Source organism: Solea solea, chromosome 11 (assembly GCF_958295425.1).
Source record: "Solea solea chromosome 11, fSolSol10.1, whole genome shotgun sequence".
NCBI lineage: Eukaryota > Metazoa > Chordata > Actinopteri > Pleuronectiformes > Soleidae > Solea > Solea solea.
Window position 1 is genome coordinate 8688082 of NC_081144.1, and position 20080 is coordinate 8708161.

At 38.2% G+C, this 20080-nt stretch overlaps 3 protein-coding genes across 4 annotated transcripts; 2 read left to right on the top strand and 1 right to left on the bottom strand.

The window, feature by feature from the left end:
* Positions 1–103: 103 nt before the first annotated feature.
* On the top strand, positions 104–9746 carry ints11 (integrator complex subunit 11). The gene is made up of 17 exons (XM_058642930.1): positions 104–311; positions 1228–1325; positions 1552–1625; positions 1742–1970; positions 2082–2180; positions 2355–2389; positions 2763–2901; positions 3005–3069; positions 3383–3572; positions 3663–3746; positions 3837–3926; positions 4923–5085; positions 5196–5306; positions 6271–6332; positions 6485–6627; positions 7311–7440; positions 9640–9746. Exons 1-17 carry the CDS (start codon positions 284–286, stop codon positions 9703–9705), a joined length of 1806 nt encoding a protein of 601 aa, XP_058498913.1. The 5' UTR covers positions 104–283; the 3' UTR covers positions 9706–9746.
* A 180-nt stretch (positions 9747–9926) lies between these two features.
* On the bottom strand, positions 9927–11789 carry LOC131468550 (lysophosphatidic acid receptor 4). 2 transcript variants are annotated; one of them, XM_058642935.1, is made up of 2 exons: positions 11623–11789; positions 9927–11107 (listed from the first exon to the last, which is right to left on the bottom strand). In XM_058642935.1, exon 2 carries the CDS (start codon positions 11009–11011, stop codon positions 10043–10045), a length of 969 nt encoding a protein of 322 aa, XP_058498918.1. In that variant the 5' UTR covers positions 11012–11107; positions 11623–11789; the 3' UTR covers positions 9927–10042. The 2 variants fall into 2 exon arrangements, with proteins under 2 accessions (XP_058498918.1, XP_058498917.1); XM_058642934.1 differs by having other exon boundaries at positions 11619–11691.
* A 1502-nt stretch (positions 11790–13291) lies between these two features.
* On the top strand, positions 13292–18338 carry LOC131468758 (PHD and RING finger domain-containing protein 1-like). Its single transcript, XM_058643332.1, has 7 exons — positions 13292–13861; positions 14855–14938; positions 15037–15164; positions 15352–15443; positions 15911–16107; positions 17926–18018; positions 18119–18338. The coding sequence occupies exons 1-7, from the start codon at positions 13745–13747 to the stop codon at positions 18122–18124; spliced, it is 717 nt and encodes a 238-aa protein (XP_058499315.1). The 5' UTR covers positions 13292–13744; the 3' UTR covers positions 18125–18338.
* The last annotated feature ends 1742 nt before the right edge of the window (positions 18339–20080 follow it).

Sequence of the window (20080 nt, forward strand, 5' to 3'; positions counted from 1 at the left end):
CACTATGCTATGCCTTCAAAATAAAAGCGCTGTAGGAGTCAAGCAAGTTCAGTCGCCTACATCTAGCTACCCAAGATAACTGTGACAGAAAACCTTTTATTTTGAAACCGTTAAATGGAAGTCTCATATTTGATGGCAGGTGGCTTGACACCACATACGCTTCACATCACATGCACGTTTTCAACAAATTAGTATCTTTTACTTTATAGACAAAGGTAAATCGTTGGAAACAGTCTGGTCGTGGAGGTGTCGCCTCACCTGTGCTCGGCACTGACGAGAAAACATGCCTGAAATAAGCATAACGCCACTTGGTGAGTAAAGTTACAGGTACTTGCTGGCTAGCTAACATCCCGCTAAGCTAGTTCCGTCAACACACTTGGATGTAGCTTGATAAAGTCTATCTGTGAAGATGCCGCCCCATTTTAAACAGTTCCTGCTATAAACAATGACGTTATAAAGACCATTCGTCTTCTTGTGGAACAAAACATGGTCCCACACAACTTAATGTTAGTCTCACTGTTAGTAATTCGATCAGGTCAGGTTTAGGTTGGCTAAGATTAAGGTAAAAATAGAAGCTCTGCAAGTGTGTGTGTGTGTGTGTGTGAAAGAGAGAGAGAGATTTGAATGAAGGAATGGATGAATTATATCTTTATTTTGAACATGTAAACAGTAGTAAACAAAAGAAAAGAAAACAAAGAAAGCTTTGCAAACCATGGATCACCTCTCCGAAAAGGAGTAGGCTCAAGTAAAAACCTAAATCCTCCCACCTCTTCTCCAAAACTCAACCTAAACGAATTAACCATCCATCTTTACTTTTAACTGCATATGTTTTAAACCAAAGAAGACAAAACCGAATAACAGACTACATAAATACACATTAAACACCCAGTTGTGAAAATCATGTCTCTATACAATCAATGTAGTGTGCACTCTTCTGTGTTTATAATTAAATTAACCCCTTAAACTTCCTAAAAAAGTCCCTTCCCTTAAAGTGAATATTTTGAAGTATTGTTGTAGGTTATAGTTTATAGGTTGTTGTTTTTGCTCTAAACATTATCTGTGCACTTTGGAAGTCCACCAGGTCTAAAAATGTAAGAATTTTACATAATGTTTCTCTGTGAGATGAATAAAGTATCTATCTATCTATCTATCTATCTATCTAATGTTTTTGTGTGATCCAGGTCTCCAACCTTGAGATTTGAGTTATGAACTCCTCTTTCTCTCCAGGTGCTGGACAGGATGTCGGCCGCAGCTGCATTCTCGTCTCAATTGGAGGAAAAAACATCATGTTGGACTGTGGGATGCACATGGGATATAATGATGATGTAAGTGAAGCAGTTTATTATCTCTGGGTGTTACGTTCTGTGTATGAACTGACATTCAGTGCATGTTTCATTAGTTTTTGTGAAGTCATGTAAATATCCGATAATGACAATTTATTTAAATCATTAAAACAACACTCACTATTATCTTGCCCAGCTCTATAGTGAAGAAAAAGATCTACCGTCCAGTGTTACCCAAATAAATGTACGGTCTATATTGTCATTCCAGAGACGTTTCCCAGATTTTTCCTACATAACCCAGAATGGACGCCTGACAGAGTTTTTGGACTGTGTGATCATCAGGTTTGTTGTCTGAATGATGTGTCACTTATATTCCAGTCATATCTGCAAAATAATAATAATATTAAAAAGAATAAGCGTGTGTCTTTTTACATGGCTGCATTTGTTCCTTTTTTCAGCCATTTCCACCTGGATCACTGTGGTGCGCTGCCCTACATGAGTGAGATGGTTGGCTATGACGGCCCCATCTACATGACCCATCCCACCAAGGCCATCTGTCCCATTTTACTGGAAGACTTCCGCAAGATTACTGTTGACAAAAAGGGAGAGACCAACTTTTTCACCTCACAGATGATCAAGGACTGCATGAAGAAAGTGGTTCCTTTGAATCTTCACCAAACGGTCCAGGTACATTGCTGACTTAAATGTCAATGTGTGTCTTATCTGTTAATCGTGTCTGCACAAGCTGCTCGACTGGTCTGGTGGCAAACCAAGCTGTTTTTGTTTTGCTGCTGGCAGGTCGATGATGAGCTGGAGATCAAGGCGTACTATGCAGGCCATGTCCTCGGAGCTGCCATGGTGCTCATCAAAGTGGGGTCAGAGTCTGTGGTCTACACTGTGAGTGTTAACAAATCTGCACTATGTAACTCAGTGGCCCTGTTCAGCCCTAACTGCATGTATCAATGAAAATCCATCCACAGTGTGCATTAAAGACCTGTAATTTCACAATGAACTGAAAATAGTTTTATAATTTATTTGTGGATAAACCAAATTACGTCTTTTCTTTTACAGGGAGATTACAACATGACACCTGACAGGCATTTAGGGTAAGTAGCATTTACAAAAATTTAGTGATGGGACAATATATGAAAATAAACATAGTTAATCGTGGTGAATTAAAGCATGCAGTGCTTGTGATCTATTTCTCATTATTCATTCATTCATTCATTTATCATCTATGATCTTATTACTATCTGCAATGTCTCTGACCACCAGAAGTGCAAATGGAAGGCTGTTTAAAAATCTAAAAAAAAGTTATATTAAAACAAATTTTTTTCATCACAATAATATTGTTAATTGCAATTATTTTGGTCAGGATAATCGTGATGTCAATTTTTACAGTTGCCCCATTCCTACACAAATGATCAGTTATCTGTGACATGCTACAGTCTTTTCATCCTTGTGTCAATACATCTGTAGTGCTGCATGGATTGATAAGTGCCGTCCAGACATCCTCATCTCAGAGTCGACGTACGCCACCACCATCCGTGACTCAAAGAGATGCCGAGAGAGAGACTTTTTGAAGAAAGTGCATGAAAGCATAGAAAGAGGAGGAAAAGTAAGAAAATCGTTGAAAATCATCAATTATTTCATTATTATATATTATGAGGGGAAAAAACTAATGTTTTACTCATTAAAGAGTTTTCTTATTCTCTTTTCAGGTTCTCATTCCTGTTTTTGCACTTGGACGAGCACAAGAACTCTGTATCCTGCTGGAAACATTTTGGTAGGGGTTGTACTCACAAAGTGAATTTATAGGAGCTTTTAATATTTAAATTTCTAGTGTAAGCTTGTTAATGTGATCAGGTCTACATCAGAGCTAGAAATAAAGAGCAAAGACAGTGATGTGATCCGTTCCCTGGCACAGTCATATCAGAGGATATCTGACAATTTTTGTGCTTGTAACTTAATAAAATCAGGATGAACTGCAACTGGTTTTTAAAAAATGAAGGTCATAAGTCTAGATGATAAATAGCTGTTACCTAAATTAGATGAATAGCTTCTCTGTGAATAACGGTGGATATTTATTTTCTGCACAGGGAGAGAATGAACTTAAAGGCCCCAATCTACTTCTCCACTGGGCTGACAGAGAAAGCTAATCATTACTACAAGCTTTTCATAACATGGACCAACCAAAAGATTCGGAAAACCTTTGTACAGAGAAACATGTTTGAATTTAAGCACATCAAACCTTTCGATCGATCCTATGCCGATAATCCTGGACCTATGGTGAGTTTTGTTGTGTGTGCGTGCAAGTGCAAAATGCTTTTGATTGAAAATTCAAATAGCGGTGAGATAAAGTAATGTGTGCACTTACAGGTGGTGTTTGCCACACCAGGTATGCTGCATGCTGGTCAGTCTCTGCAAATCTTTAAGAAATGGGCTGGCAATGAGAAGAACATGGTGAGTCTTATACGGGAATGTTAAATGTTTTTTTTCTTTTTTAAATAACAACAACAATACTTGATATACTACTAATTCCTCTTTTCTTAGGTGATTATGCCTGGTTACTGTGTACAAGGAACAATTGGTCATAAGATCTTAAATGGGCAGAGGAAACTGGAGATGGAAGGGAGATCGACGGTAAGAGAGAAGTCTCTCCATTATGTCTATGTCATTTTCATACAGCGTTCTTAGTGAGGACACACATAGACAAAATTAATTTGTTCAACATTCAAGCCTTTTATTAAAACAAAGGCTTATGCATGTACAGTATATATACTCTGAACCCAGTTTGTGAGGAACTGGTTAAGTTTAGGGCTAAAATTAGAATTGTGGTTAGGTTAAGATCACGGTTAGACATTAACTGGTTATGGTTAGGGCCACATGAAGATCACCGGTTCGAATCCTGGTTCGACCTAGGGCTTTTCTGTGTGCCGTTTGCATGTTCTCCTGTGGGTGAGGGTTTTCTCCAGATACTCTGCTTTCCTCCCACAGTCCAACAACATGCTGAGGTTATTTGGACACTTTAAATTGACCGTCTCTAATGTGGAGGATAAAGCAGGAGAAAATGAGTGAGTGTGAGAGAGAGGTGATGGTTAAAGTCAGGGATAACACTTTGATTGTGCTGTCGATAGTAGTGGAAATCAATGCGAGTACTTAAAAGGATAGCTGTGTGAAATCTTGAGACAGATAAAAATGATAATTCTCATATATTCCAGTCCTATAATCCTATATATTGCATACTTTACTATGCACAGGCTGTAAAAATATAAATAAAAATCCTCAACAGCATTTTAGCAGTTGAGGGCTTTTCATTCTCTCTTTATGAGAGAATAATATTTGTTACACAGGTTTTTGAAATGGCTACAGCACAAATGTGTTGTTAACAACCTCATAGTTTAAAAGGTGATGATAGATAATAGATAAGCCTCTTATGTTTCTTTTTTGTAACATATTCTTGGAGCTACTGAACTGTGAATTTCTCTGAGATGAATAAAGTATCTATCTATCTATCTATCTAGATGATAGATCAACCTTAATGATGTACAGTATGGGGAACAGATTAATACGATCAAGAGTAGTTTGTGAATTTCAACGAATATCAAAGAATATCAACCTGTTCTGTGGTTGTTGCAGTTGGACGTGAAGCTGCAGGTGGAGTACATGTCCTTCAGTGCCCATGCAGATGCTAAAGGCATTATGCAGCTCATTCGTATGGCAGAGCCTCGCAACATGCTGCTGGTACACGGGGAGGCTGTCAAAATGGAGTTCCTCAAGGGAAAGATCGAACAGGAGTTCAGTAAGTGTGCTTTCATTGTGTTGTTAATAATGTTTGTCTCATTAAAGACAAACAGTAGCATGTGAGGGGGTTTCCAGTCTTTTCTTAAAAATTCTGTTTTTAAATGGCAGGTATAGACTGTTACATGCCAGCGAATGGCGAGACGGCAACTGTGACGACAAACCCCAGTGTTCCGGTGGATATCTCGCTCAACCTGCTCAAGAGGGAGATGGCTCTCGGGGGTATGTTGTGACTATAGTTCAGGAGTTTTTACAGCAAACTGGGTCATAAAAGGACACTGGGCTTGGTGGCAAAGATAGTGTAAAGGTAGCCCACACAGTTTGGCGGAGGTGTTTGTTCAGTGTGCCAAATACAGCTGGAAATTTTGTACAGTGAAACCCAGATTGGTTTTCAAAATGATAAATGCCATTTATGTAATGGTTACTGTCAGTGTTTAGTCAGTAATTTAACCTTTTGTAATTGAAGCTGTAGTTCTGTCCTACGACTCAACATTATAACGAGGCACGTGCATTGTTTTTCTCACTGCGGGAATACTTTTCATGATAATGCTGTCTATTACAAAACCACCAGCAATAACATCTTGGTTAATTAATGAACCTGGAAGACGATCTGTTTGTATAAATCAGCCAGTGTGAGCCTTTCACAGACATGTTGTTTAAGCCATTTATGTCTGTCAATATGAAAACTTTTATTTGACAGAATTAATAATACATATTTATTAGTTTTCTTTAAATTTAAAATATGTTTGGATTATTTTTATGTTCCTTTTCATTTATAGCTTCTTTTGATATATTTTATGATATGATATTTTACCATTAGAGTTCATGTATATGTAATATCAAATGTTATCTCTTTTTTTTTTACTTCTTGATGTCTGTATTGCCATCAGCCCAAAATAATCCATATTGGTCCTTCATCCAAGCTCCAGAATTATACAAGCATGAGAGAATAGAATTCTTGTGATATTGAACTGCAAAAGATTTTACATGTGTACATAATACAATGGCTGCTGGCTATAAGAAAACTGTATAAATATTTACTAGTTCTTGAGTTGTTGGTGTTAAAAAGTTATTGTTCTGTTTTCCTTTTACATAAAGCTGTTTACTGTCATAATTATATTTGAATGTATTTTTGTAATTATTTGCTTGTTAATTTTATTTTTATGTTCCCAACTAATTCATTCAGGTCCTCTGCCTGATCCCAAAAAACCTCGCACCATGCATGGAACACTGATCATGAAAGAAAACGTGAGTTCTCATTAACTTTTATTTAACTAAATGTCAGTGTGTCACTGCTTTTATTTTGTTAACGTCTCACAGTCCAGTGACTTCATGCTTGAGTTCTCATGTGACGGACACATGCTTGATAACACTCTTGTTATCTGTCCTCCTGAGCACAGAGCCTGAAGCTGGTGTCCTCGGAGCAGGCTCTGAAGGACCTGGGCCTCAACGAACACCAGCTGCGCTTCACCTGCCGCGTGCAGCTCCAAGACCCGCACACTGATACCGACACACTCCAAAGGATCTATGTACACCTGAAAAGGTCAGAGGGCACGTCATCTGCATCGCGGACACTATGTACTTTCTGTCTGCAAACCAACAACATCACCCGCCATTTCTTTTCTGGTCGACATTTAGTATAATGTATGTGTGATATTCTGAAGGTTTTTAAGAGTTTATACTCTTTCATTATTGGATGTTGTTTAACCTTTAGAACACAGAGCATTTAGGCTGTTTTTTTCCATTACTATGTAGTGTTATATTCCCTTTTTTCAGCACAACTTAGGCAATTATTTTTTTAATTTTCACTATATAAACACATCTGAGCAAAAAGTACTAAAAAATTTTAAAATCAGATTGAATTTGTGAAATTTGGAAATACGTCATAGTTCAAAATTCGCTTGGCTCGTTTTTATGAACAAAAATTAATTATTTATTATTATTATTAGTCTATTTTCTGACTACACAATTATCGCTACTCTCAGTTTTTAAGGAAATGCATGCAATATAAAATGAATCACAACTTTGACTCAACAACGTTTAAGAAGAAGCATTTTGTAAAGCCTGAAGATATAAACACACACCCCCAGGATCTTCATATAAGGAGTTGTCTATTATTCCTGCGGTAATTTACCAAGAGTGCACCTGCACCTGAGCACTAAGGGATAACCTTGTCGCACACAATAAACAAGAGTTCTGTTGTTTTTTTCCCCCCCTGTATTTCAGCGTATTAAAAGGTTACACTATCCAGCACCTCCCCGACGGCACCGTCATGGTGGAGTCTATCGTCATCAAAGTGTCGTCCTCCACTGAGGACCCCAACACCAAGGTCCTGCTGCTTTCTTGGAGCTATCAGGTATGACATTTTCACTGTGTGCCTCTGAATTAATGCCACTGTAGCTTCCGAGTGGTCGTGGAAATGATTTGAAAATCAAAGTCTTTGAGCGTTTTAGCAGTTATAATGACAGTATTAGATTGTATACTATTTGGAGTATGGGATGAAATGAACCGTTTTTATGATTATAGTTATAATACTTCCCGATGTAATCCATTTGAAAAATTGTATTGATGATTGTTTTAAAGTATAATGTTTGATGAATTCCCGCTAATGCTGTACTGTTTGACATGATAACTGTGTTCGACAGCTGATCTGCTGTTTCATTTTGCGAGCACTTAGTCTTGTTGTTTTTGTTTTAATTATTAAGGTTTATCAAAAACTCTTACATTTCTGACAATAAGCTAACAATGACAATAATGTTTCAGAATGAAATGGGCTTTGTGTGTGTGGACCAGTAGTCCTCATGGAGACTAAAACCTGTTCCTAATGAGGCAGAAACTGATTGGTCAAGTTCAGGGCTAAGATTTGATTTGTGGTTAGGTTAGGGTTAGGAATTAACTGGTCATTATTATGGTCAGGGATAATACTTAGTTTAGTCTAAATGAATAATAGTCAATGCAGTGTCCTAAGAAAAATAGCTGCACAATCCTCTGTTTGTGTGTGTGTGAAGATAAATGATGTAAAAAAGGGAACAAATAATAATGTGTCCACTTCCAGTAAATAAAACATATCTTTATAACAATAGGAGACATTTTAAAATCAATTACTTATATCTAAGCTTGAAGACTGAAGTCACACATTTGACAATATTTTCTTTGCTGTTGGTTCAATTTTTTACTTCTTTGTTATTCTGGCAACCCAACACTGTTCCAAGGGAAAAGTTAAATAGATGAATTCTTTAACACTGCTTGCAACAATCAACAGGAACACATGCAACACAACTAAAGCCATTTTCAGATATGAACTTTTTGAGCCCATTTTCACGCTGTGGTATATTCAGACTTTCTCCTGCTGCTTTTTCACATGAGCTCATTCGTTCTATTCAGGCAGAAATCTGCTCTGTTCAGAACAGCTATTTTTTTTTTTGTTCAAGATCGTTTGTAGCCATAGCACGAATGTGCTTTTTACGTGGGGGAATCTGGCCCGACTGCACCATGAGTTAAACTGCTTGCTGTTTGATGCCCACACAGTCCTAGTAAAGGTCTAATCAGCTCGAGAAGTGAAAACACTTGTGTGGGTGGACAGTATGAGAGTCGGGGCAATGAAAGGGAGAATAAATTGAAAGCAGAAGGTGGGGAAACCTGCCCGTGTAGCAATGCGAGGTGGGAGTTTCGGTGGCTTTGTCTGTTCCATGCAAAGCATGAAGAGCAAGACAAACAAGATACGATCTGTATTTCTGCCTCTCCGTTATATCTGTCATCTTCAACTAATGTTTCCTCAGAAGATTGAATAACCCCTAAAATTAAACCCAAACCACACGTACATTTAGTGACACAAATTGGGTGATCTGTCTTGTGAGAGCTTCAGTAATGTGGTGTCAGTTTTAAGAGGATTTATTTTCGTTTGTGATCTTTGTGATCTTCAAGAGTAAACACCTTTTACATTTAAATAAATAATCATGTTCAGCATGTAGTGCACATGAAGTTAAATGTAAAGTGCTATATATGTGTGTATATATATATGTATGTATGTATGTATATATGTATATAAGTGTGTATATATGTGTATATATATGTATGTGTGTGTATGTGTGTATATATATATATACTCTAATACTCTAATTTGCCATTAAGATGGCAAATTAGAAAAATTTGCAGAGAGCTGGCTCAAATTTGGGTATAAAAAGGCTTATTCAGTTTGTTATTTGCCAAGTAAATAACAATGACATTTTTATCTTTAAACAAGTTTTTGATGTTTTCTTGTTTTTATGACAGGTGGTCTAATAAATGTGTTTAATCTTCAAATAAATTATTTTCAGTCTTTTACATTGAAAAGATGAAAATAACCAAATGTTTGTGCTTTAGTTCACTGTAAACTGTAATATATCAGTGAGTGATCAGTCAGTTAGATCAACATTAGGGGCCAAAATAGGATTTATAGTGTGAGGAAAAAATAAATAAATTATTCATGGATTCTTGTCACACATCATAGCTTTTCTTTCATGTCTGCCTGTTGTGTTTGTCTTTTTGACTTTGATATTCTGTTGTTTTCTGTCAGGATGAAGACTTGGGCAGTTTCCTTTCAACTCTGCTGAAAAAGGGGCTTCCATCTGGACTGTGCTAAAACATTTTTTTTTTCTTTGTCCCAAAACCGTGAACACATGAGTGCTGCCAGACAAGACAATCTGTTCTATCATTTCGAGGTATCAGTTTTCTCCCCTCTCTTGCTGAGATAGTTAAACCTACAGATGCTCTGACTGGTGCGGTCATTTGACTCTTTCCTAGACACATTCACAACCGCTCAAGATGAAGAAAATGAAGATACTCATGTTTTCATTTGTCCCTTTATTTTGACACACATTTAATAAACACTTTTGTATGAAAGTCAGTTTTTTGCACCACTCCCGTCATATCGCGAACAAAGAATCATTTATATTTACATGAGGTTCTTTTATTTCTCCTCAACTCAATGCAATGGTATAAACACCGCTTCTCTTCTGAACCCGTTTACGCAGCCACCTCATGTTTAAATGCTTCCACTCGCAGTGGCGGGTGGTGACATAGTAAAGCACGGGGTCCAGGCATGTGTTGAGGGTGACGAGGGCCATGGTGACCCGCCTGGCAACATAGATGTGGCTGGCGGAGGTGCAGCTCTTGATGACTTCCATGCGATGCAGAAGGTGCAGCAGGTAGACCACATGGTTGGGCAGGAAGCAGAGCAGCGTGATCGCCAGGATGGTGTAAATGACCCTCACAGCCCTTTGGGCTGTTGTTGTTCGGATCATGGAGATGCGCCTCACAGCCAGTGGGTAACACACCAGGATGATCAGGGACGGCAGCAGGGAGCAGAAGATCAGGCTGAACAGGCTGTACGTCCCCAAACGTGTGTTCCACTCATGCTTGGCGAAGTTCTCAAAGCAGCTGTGGCTTCCAGATTTGTCTGCATTCGTTTCCAGAGGTCCCATGAGGACAAAGATGAGCATTGCCACTGTGGTGGCGCACCAGAGCACCGCGCTCACAGCCAGAGAGACCCAGGGCCACCGTATCCTCAGATAGGTGTGCGGATGGACTGTGGCCATGTAGCGGTCCACACAGATACAAGTCATGAAACAGATGCTCAAGTAGATGTTGGCGAAGAAGAGAATCCCTGTGATGCGACAGGCAACGTCCCCAAACACCCAGTTGTTCCTGTTGAGGTGGTAGTGGATTCGAAAGGGTAGAGTGCAGAGGATGATGATGTCTGCCAGAGCCAGGTTACTGATGTAAACACTGAAGGCTGTGCGAGGGGTGATCTTGAAGGTGAAGACAAAGAAAGCAGCCAGATTTCCAGGCAGACCTACAACTAAAGCCAGGATGTAGACCACTGGAAAGAGGTAGTACTGGAACTCGGCTGTAGGGATGTTGCAGCCTGAGTCAGTGACGTTCATCATGGCAGATTCCAATTTTTGTGTTTTGTGAATGAAGTCAAATGAAAGCCAGAGAGCGTAGGTTGATCTTCACACAGGCTGCTGCATCACATCCTCTAACTGAAGCAACAGACAAATGTTTCCAGTCAGACTTTTTCCACTTTCACTCAACCATGGAAAGTAATATTTTACTCATCTGATTAAAACAAACAAAAAACATTTCCCTAATGTAATTTTTTCAATTGATTTCTTACACTTTTGCTAACAATAATAAAAAAAAAAACCTGATGCTCTGTTCATATTTGGGAGATTATCTACACAAATTAAGTCAACAATGATCAGAAATAAGGGCAACATGTGTAGGTAAAGGCAGCATTTTATCTTACTGTTGGCTCTTTTCCACCATGCTGAACAAAATATTTGATTCCTGAGTAATGAAGGAGATGTTCAGTGTTGGAAGGTTTTCACCAAATTTTTGTGGAGGAAAACTTTCTCTAAATTGATAAAGCGGTAGAAAATGGATGAAGATTCTTTATATTTGTCTTGTAAAGCTTAACACAAACTAAATCCATCTATGTAGGGTTCTACAAATGACTATTTGGACTGAACTGAAAAAAATAAAATAACTCACCTACTTATTTGTGGTCTCCGGTTGATGTCCAAACGCAGACAGGTAAACAAGACGAGCGCACACAGTGTTGTGGCTCTGCTGTCACTGAGCAGCTGCTTTTGGAAACAATGCTGTGCTTCACTCTAATTTCCTGTCTGTGTTCTTGGGCAGGAAACCACACCATGAGGCAAGGTTATGCATATAGTCTGTCTGACTTTTTTTTTTAGCAATTTTTTTTTAGCAATCTAGCAAGAAGAAGATAGAGAAACTGAGTGTGGGAAAATGTCAACAGGGTTTTAATATGTTCATCTACCTCACTACCTCACTGTTTCTGAGGACTCTCCATCTGCACGTGGGCTGCCCTGCACTTCACTCTGGGTGCCAAGGTCAAGAGAAACAATTCTGGAGGCAAAATGAGCAACTTGAATTTCACCAACTTACCAACGATGAGAGCTTTAATTAAGAATGGGCTTTAAAAATGGAATCTAGAAGTGGTTTGCTATTTCGGCCAATTCCGCTTTTCTACAATTGTCCAATTGTTCTAAGGTGGGATTTGTCAAAAGGTTTTCTAAATTGAATGATGCCATTTCAGTTTCACACCCATTCAAGCATTGCACACAATTTATCTTATGCACACAAGAAAAAAATAAAAATAAATCAGCTCGAATGTGAAATACATAAGAGTCCTTTGTATACAAAATAAATTGTGGCGTAAACAAAAGAAAATGGGCAGTGGACCCTGTTGAACAAAAACAAGATGCCTCTAAAAGTGGAATCTAAAATAAGATAGAGCTACCTTAACAATCAATGACTCAAACAAACAAACAACCCTGTCTAAAATAACCCTTTTTATTTAGCAGAAAACCTCACACAATACAAACTAAGTGCCAAATGTCCAACACAAAGTACAGCGAGGAGCTCTGACTCTCAGAGATGTCCATGCATTCCTTCATTTGGTCGTCTCAATGGAGGTTTGACGTCACACCAGTCACCACCACGTCCACACGATGACTCAACCACAAAGCCTGCATTGCATTTGCTCTATAATCAAATGACAGGGTAAAAGCTTGGGGAGGGATTGATATGCTTTGACATGTCGCCGTGTATTCCTTTCATTTTATGTTCTATATAATTTGTGAGTTTTACTTTTTTGAAGCACAGCAGTGCTTCAAAAAATATAATATAATTACTATTAAAATTTTGATAGCAATAAAGGCACAGCCAATCCAGTGTATTCAAAATAGCTGTATTGTTTTCTTTATTAAAAAAAAAAAAAAAACAAGTTTGCTTAATAATATAATCTATACATGTTTAAACAGAATTTATGGATTTTCAAGGCATGTTCACTGTGCATGCACATTATCCTACAACATGTTATAATCTGAAAATAATACATGCATTTTCTGAGAACAGGTCATACAAACTAAATGCTTCACAATATTATTCAGGTTTTGATGTCTTGGGCATTTAGATAGCGGTAAATACACACATTCACATGCTGTCTTTTAACTTTTGGTCTTTTAACTACAGTACAATAAACCATAGTTGTTTTTTATACAGAGGACACATGTTATATGTCTAAGTTGTTCTTATTGTATGTAATTTAGGTAAATACAAACCATAGCAGCAATCTTTTTTGACCTACAGTGATAAAAAATAGTTGGTTGAGGCAACGATTGATCCCACCCCGAAACAGTAGGTGGCGGTATGTAACACGTATGTACAACGTTAGCTGCGGATCACAGAGAACTGTGGGATTAAAAAAGTGCTCGATATTTGTTCTTTTCGCCAACTTAACGTGAATGATTACTAATGCAATGTAAAAACAAACAGTTGGAGGGTTGTAAACCAATAACAGTAAACAGTGTCACTCTAGTCTAGTGACTTTATCTAAGGGAGCACATAAAACAACCTTCACGTTGTTAGCTACCGGCTAAGCTAAGCTAGCTAACCGGGTGTCTCCAAACTAAAAACCTGACTTAATTTAAATGTATTTTTTTTTAGAAGTAAGTAATCAGTCCTTATTTCGGAGCCTTCGCCGTTTGCCCCGGTTATGCAATATCAAATGTGCCACATTTAATTACGGCCAAACCATTTAAAACATTGAATCCAAACTGACAGTTGGTTTGTTGAGTACGAAGTGAAACATGGACACAGCGGATAAATGTCACATCTGTCTGAGTGACTTTGAGCAGCAGACTGTGGGCTCTCTGGAGAAGTGCCAGCATGTCTTCTGTCTTGACTGTATTCTTCAATGGTCCCAGGTAATGTTTATCACAATTAAAAAAAAACCTCTTCAGACAATAACTGCAACAAAAGATTATTTTCCATAATCATTTAATCTGTGTGACTGTTTGAACTGAAAAATGTTGTCCATAAATATCAGGAAACACGGTTCATCTTACAATTATATAAACATGCATTAAATAAGACTTGTTGTTTTTGCGCGATGTCAATTAATATTGTATATTACTTGATTTAATTGTGTCCCTAGTGACTTATCACTCAATCATTTCAGTTGTGCAGGAGATTAATCACTCACGCTGTAAACATGGCGCACTATTGTTAAGGGCTACAGTGATAAATTGATAAAGAAAGCCTTTAACTTTTGATCTTCTGATTTCTTTGCTTTGCTATAACAGTAAACTGAATATTTTTGGTCTCTGAACTAAATAAAAACATTTCAAGATGAAGTAGTTTAGAGTTTAAGGTAACACTGATCAGCACTTAACACCAGTCTTTTCCATATTATGGAAGAATTGATTAATCGAGAATATAATCAATAATCACCAATGGAAAATTCTAATTTTAAATGATTTTACTGCCCCACTGTTTTCCTCAGCTGCAGCCCTTTAAGTTACTGTGATGTTTGATTATGATCACATGAATTGCAAATAGAATATTTGATATATCTGTTTACATGTTACAAAACATAATCTGATTATGACTTAATTATGAAAAATCGAATGTGAAGACATATGCGTTAATCTGATTATTGCTTATTCTGTGTAGAACCTTATTCAGGTTGTGGTAATTAAAATGTGCTGTTTACATGGCAGTGTCTGTTGTTTTAATTGGGTTGATATCAGAACATTGTTGTCAGCCCTAGTTTAGATGCACTGGTACCATACCCCTTTTCTTACATAATATGTAAGAAAGGATACTTACTTCCAGCAGTACTTTATCAGAGCTGAACTTCATTAACTGTAATGGAAATTATTTAGTTTTTCCTTTACATTTTGTCTCTCTGTCCTCAGACTGCCAACACATGCCCAGTGGACCGGATCAGTTTTGCCGTCATCCACCAAAGGCGGTGTCGTGGAGGGGACATTCAAGCAGAGGTAATCACTCGCTGTGTGGGAGGGGAGCTTTATCTGCAGAGTCTTTAGGTAATGTGTGAACAGTGCTGGTAGCTCAACTGTTTGTGCTGCTTCTGCAGATCAAAGTAAAACCAGTGAAAAGGGACAGTGATGATGAAGAGCAGGCAAGTGATGCTGTTATCTGTGAGGAATGTGGACGTAGTGACCGCAGGCAGCGGCTGCTAGTGTGCATACACTGTGATTCAGGGTATGGATTTATTTCACCACACACTTGTTCATGTATTTTTTAACTTGTGAGGAGGCTCCTCAAGAATCTACTTGCTCCCGATTACAAAGCCTTTCGAAAACCACAGAATATGAAATAACTTCATTTTCATGATGTGTTTGCCTGAGTTATTTAATCATAAAACAGTGGTTGTACTTTATGTTTACAGGTATCATATGGACTGCTTGACTCCAGCATTAAGTGCAGCCCCTGAAGGTGACTGGGTTTGTCCAGACTGTGCAGCCATTCTTCCTCATACAGGTGAAACTGAAGTTATTGTACATGTTTAAATACTTAAAAGTGAAAAGCAGCAAGTGGCAGCCTTAAACACACATCAAATCTCCCCCTCCACAAATCTAAATGCACACTCTAACTTGTAATGTCTTGGACTTCTGAAAAATTAAAAATAAACTTAGTATGATCTGTTCAAGTGGACAAACTTTTCCACAGGTCAGGGACAACTCATACAGGCAGCAGACATATGTTGTTTTCAGACTCAATACAAACTGGTTTTTTTATTTAAGATTGCAGCTAAAATGGAATTTTTGTGATATTCTCCATAAGTAATGCAGACATTGTTATGAAGGGATTATCAGGCATATGTAGAGGGCCAATCTATTTATGTGTAAACATGATCCAGATGTTTTTAATAAGCTGAGTTTTCAAAATTGACACAATTACACTATTTCTTTAGGTCTCCTTTTTTTTGTGAAATTGTCTCCGTTCAGGCGCCTCCATGGTGGAAGAGATCAGTGATGGAGAACTTACAGACCTTCTAGCTGAAGTTGATGACACTGCAACTACCAGCAGTCGCCTTCGGCCCTCGACCTTGAATCACACAAGCGGCTTCACAGTACGACGACGCAGCACGAGGCTGAGGAACAGAGCCAGAGACGAACCAAATCCTCGCCCACAAACATCCTTGGTCAGTTTAACGTTACACAAACAATTTTTATTTCCCTGACAGCGTGAGGTGAACACTTTATTGGAGATGGTGGTACATTTAAGTTAAACCTTTCAACTACAGCTCAACATTATGATCAAATAAAAGCACCATCTTTCTGTGATTTCTGAGAGGTTTATTTAATTTCACATATTTTTACTTCTTGCCCATATCATTCTTGTCATGTGTTAATATCACGCCTAGTTTAGCTTTCTTTATCCAAACAGCAAACACCAGTTGATCCACTCGAGATATTTCCAGTGTCCTCACAGACGCCTCTGTTTTTTATGATGTGACTGTGAAAAAAACAAAAAAACAAAACAAATCTGTTTCCCATATTTTTCCAGTCCCGGTGTTTGAAAATTAGTTTTCAAATTGTGTAAAATTCAGCAACTTTCACTGCTCTGAGATGGAGGCTGTGTCACTGAAGAAGCGGAACATGATAAATGAGGACCAGAGTCCGCAAAGTCACTGATATAAAGGTTCAGTTTAACTTTAATATGAGTTTACATTGCTGTACATTAATCTGATACTGACCCCTTTAATGACAGCCTAATAGTTCTTTTAAACAATAATTAGATTCCCGTTGATTACTAGTCAATATTTAATGCAGATTTCTTTTCTCTCCACAGTTTTTCTTGTTGTGAGAATTTCCTACCTCTTTTTTCATAATCATTCAGATGATTAGAGAGCTATTAAATTACGTTTAGGACTCATCAAAGATCACCCATTGTTTATTTTTCAGGACAAACGGATGCTCAGCTCTGTTAGTGGAGTGCAATCGTTTGTGTTCTCTGATGGATAAATGGATAAAACAAAATAGGCTGTAGATCAGCTTTGCTGTGAACTTCCTCTGTTCTCATTAAGTAGTTTGAAGTTTGCTTGCTCAGGGTAAACAGAGCAGAGGGAGTCTCGTCTGAGGATCGTGTGCGAGGCAAACCAGTCACTGTAAATACACTGCTGTGGCGCATAACCACGTTTGCGGCTCAACCTATATACGGGTGCATGCGATGCACTACAAGTCATGCAACCATCTGCACACTCATTTTCTTTGGCAGCATGTAGGCGGGATAGTGTAGTGTTATGATTATTAGTAAGAGGAGTAGAAGTAGGTTTATTTTATGTGCAGTTGCAGTTGCAGTTTTTGATACATTGTGGAGTATTAATTCTATACTGTACTAAACAGCTTTTTACTCTGAACTACTTTCTTGGTAGCACGTTGAGCATTTGAAGACACAGATGTTTGTTTATTTATTTATTTTATTACAGTAATGAATATCAACATACATGCCATATTGTAGCAGCCTCCTATAGGCATTTATCTCTGCTGGTCCCGAGTGACAATTTTCATTTGCCATGTCTTAACATGATGAACAACAATCAAGTGACCCTTGAATCATGGGGCCGGTCAGTGGCATAAGGCAAAATACTAAAAGGTGACAAAATATATTTATAATATAAACATGACAATATCAACAGTCAAGGAAAATCAGCATTGGCTCCAATTAAAGGAGACACACTAATAACAATACAAAATAATGTGATAAAACAAGGCATTTTTTTGGTTATATGCATCTTTCAGTTTATGCTTACCCTACGCTCCTTTAACCAGTTTGGGATCCTCCGTGTGTAGTTGGAATAATGTATTACCCAAGAGCTTGGCCTGCACAATCCAGATTAAAGCTTTCTTCAAACCAACCTTGTATAGTCATCAGCTGCATGTGTTAAGGGTTGTTTGTGATCTCTGAATCATAACCTTCCATTGTATTGATTTAGTTTATGAAATCATTTTTTTTCCAGCATGTACCTAAATACCTGCTACGAGCATCAAGGCCTGCAGTCAGAGCAGATGACGTGACCACATATAATCAGAGCAATACCAGCAGTTCTTCCGTGAGTTTTTTTTTCAACTGTCACGTTACTTCAGTGTCAAACGTCTCTATACAGTCTCTGATATTCAACCTGACAACATTTTTTCTTGTGTTTTTCACAGAGTTAAATACTCAGAAAAGACAAAGGCCTTTCACACAGTCCATGTGAGAGGACGTTCTTCACGGTGTGGTAAATGTTTTAGTAATCACCACTAGGTGGCAGCCTTGTATTTGGCAGACCAACAACGATAAACTACATGTTAGAACATTCCTGCAGGTGCTTCTTTGTTGTTTCTCTGTAAAAAAAAAAAAAAAAAAGGTGTTCACATTTTTTATGTTTTTTTTATTGACAATAAAACCTTAAAACAGTGTATGGGTTTGTGTCTCAATACTTAATGATGTCCTCATTCTCTCTGTTACTGGACAGCGGCAGAAAGAACAGCAACAGTTATTTTAGAACTTTAGAAGATTATCTAAATGTAAATTAAAAGAAAACCATGTACAGTGTTACGTTGTAGATGTACAGACACAGAAATGAAAAAAGTCACCATTTTGAGAACAGTCAACAGCATATGTGGAGACAAATAATGCAGTGTCATAAAATCAGTGTCATAGTTTTGTTATTTTGGTGCAGGTACCATGGTGTGGATGGACATTACAGGAGGTGTCATGGGGTGTCAGGACTATCAAAGACTCACACTTCAAATAGGAGTCAGCTCCTGTGATCATCTGCAGGATTCCCTAATCCAGCCTTTATCAGCAGCACCGAGCCATCGCTTAGCAACGCCAGCCTCAATGATTCCTCAGGATGTGATGCAGCTGAAGCACATGATGGGGGAGTTTCACACACACACACACACAGGTTTATGCAGCTATCCTTTTAAGGACTGGCATTGACTTCCATTCATCTGGACAGCCTAAACAAAGCAATATACCGAAACTTCAGCATAACCAGTTAACCCTTAACCCTAACGTTCACCTAACTGCAGTCCAAATCTTATCCCTAAACCTAACCAGTTCCTCAGAAATGGGGTTCTGCCTCATTAGGACCAGGTTTTCTTCTCCATGTGGACTACTGGTCCTGACAAGGTCAAGTAAATGTATTTATTCTGAAGTATTTGTTGTCAGTTATCAGTTTGTATTAGAATCTTGTATTAGAAATAACATGCCTGCAGCTCATCTCATACTTTCCTCCCTAAAATGAAGTGCAGGGAAAAACAATTTTTTTCTGTCCTGATGTGTTTAAACAGAGCAGAATGTCCTGGTTGTGTACTCGAACACTCAAACTGCAATTCTTTTGTGAATACAACATAAAGCGCATCTCTGATTTGAGCTGATCGAGAAGGACTTTCCTCTGTTTCTCCTCCAGCTCTGACCCAGCACTGACCCTGTCCACACTTTATGAGATCCCGTCACTTGTCTCCCTGGCAGGATTCTGTAGTCTTTTGAAGAACTCTCCAGCGGATAAGGATCTGGGCCTGTGGTGCTGAGGGGGCTCTGGGCTGTAAAAGCCTGTGACTCCACAACACTTCTGACACACTGGAGCCAGGGTCAAAACATCTAATGACCCGCTGCTCCAGGAGGAGCCTCTTCATGATGAGTACAGTATGTTCTTGACAACTGATGTGCTCATTGACAATAAGGCGGACAGGCACATACAGTAACATATTTAAGTTATATAACTTTAAACCCTTTAAAGCTTTTAAAAACATAGTTCAGGTTTTTTGGAAAATACTTTTATTCAACCATCTTGCCAAGAGCTGGATTAGAATATCAGTACCATGTGTATGTCTGCATGCTGGAAACAAAGCTTGAGCCCAGAAGAAGAAGAAGAATGAAAAGAGGAAACGGTCTGGCTCTCTCCAAAATGAAAAACAGTTCAAACCAACACCTGGTGCATAAAGCTCACCGATTAAGAAGTCCCACGTCTTATTTGTTTAATCTGCACAAAATAAAACGTCTTATAACTCCTGAGAATTCCAGTTTTAATGGATTTTTCTTTTATAATATGTTTCTACGAGTCAGTGCCATTAATAGTCTGTAGTGAAGTCTGTGCGTCAGTGAGAAGACATATGCACACATAA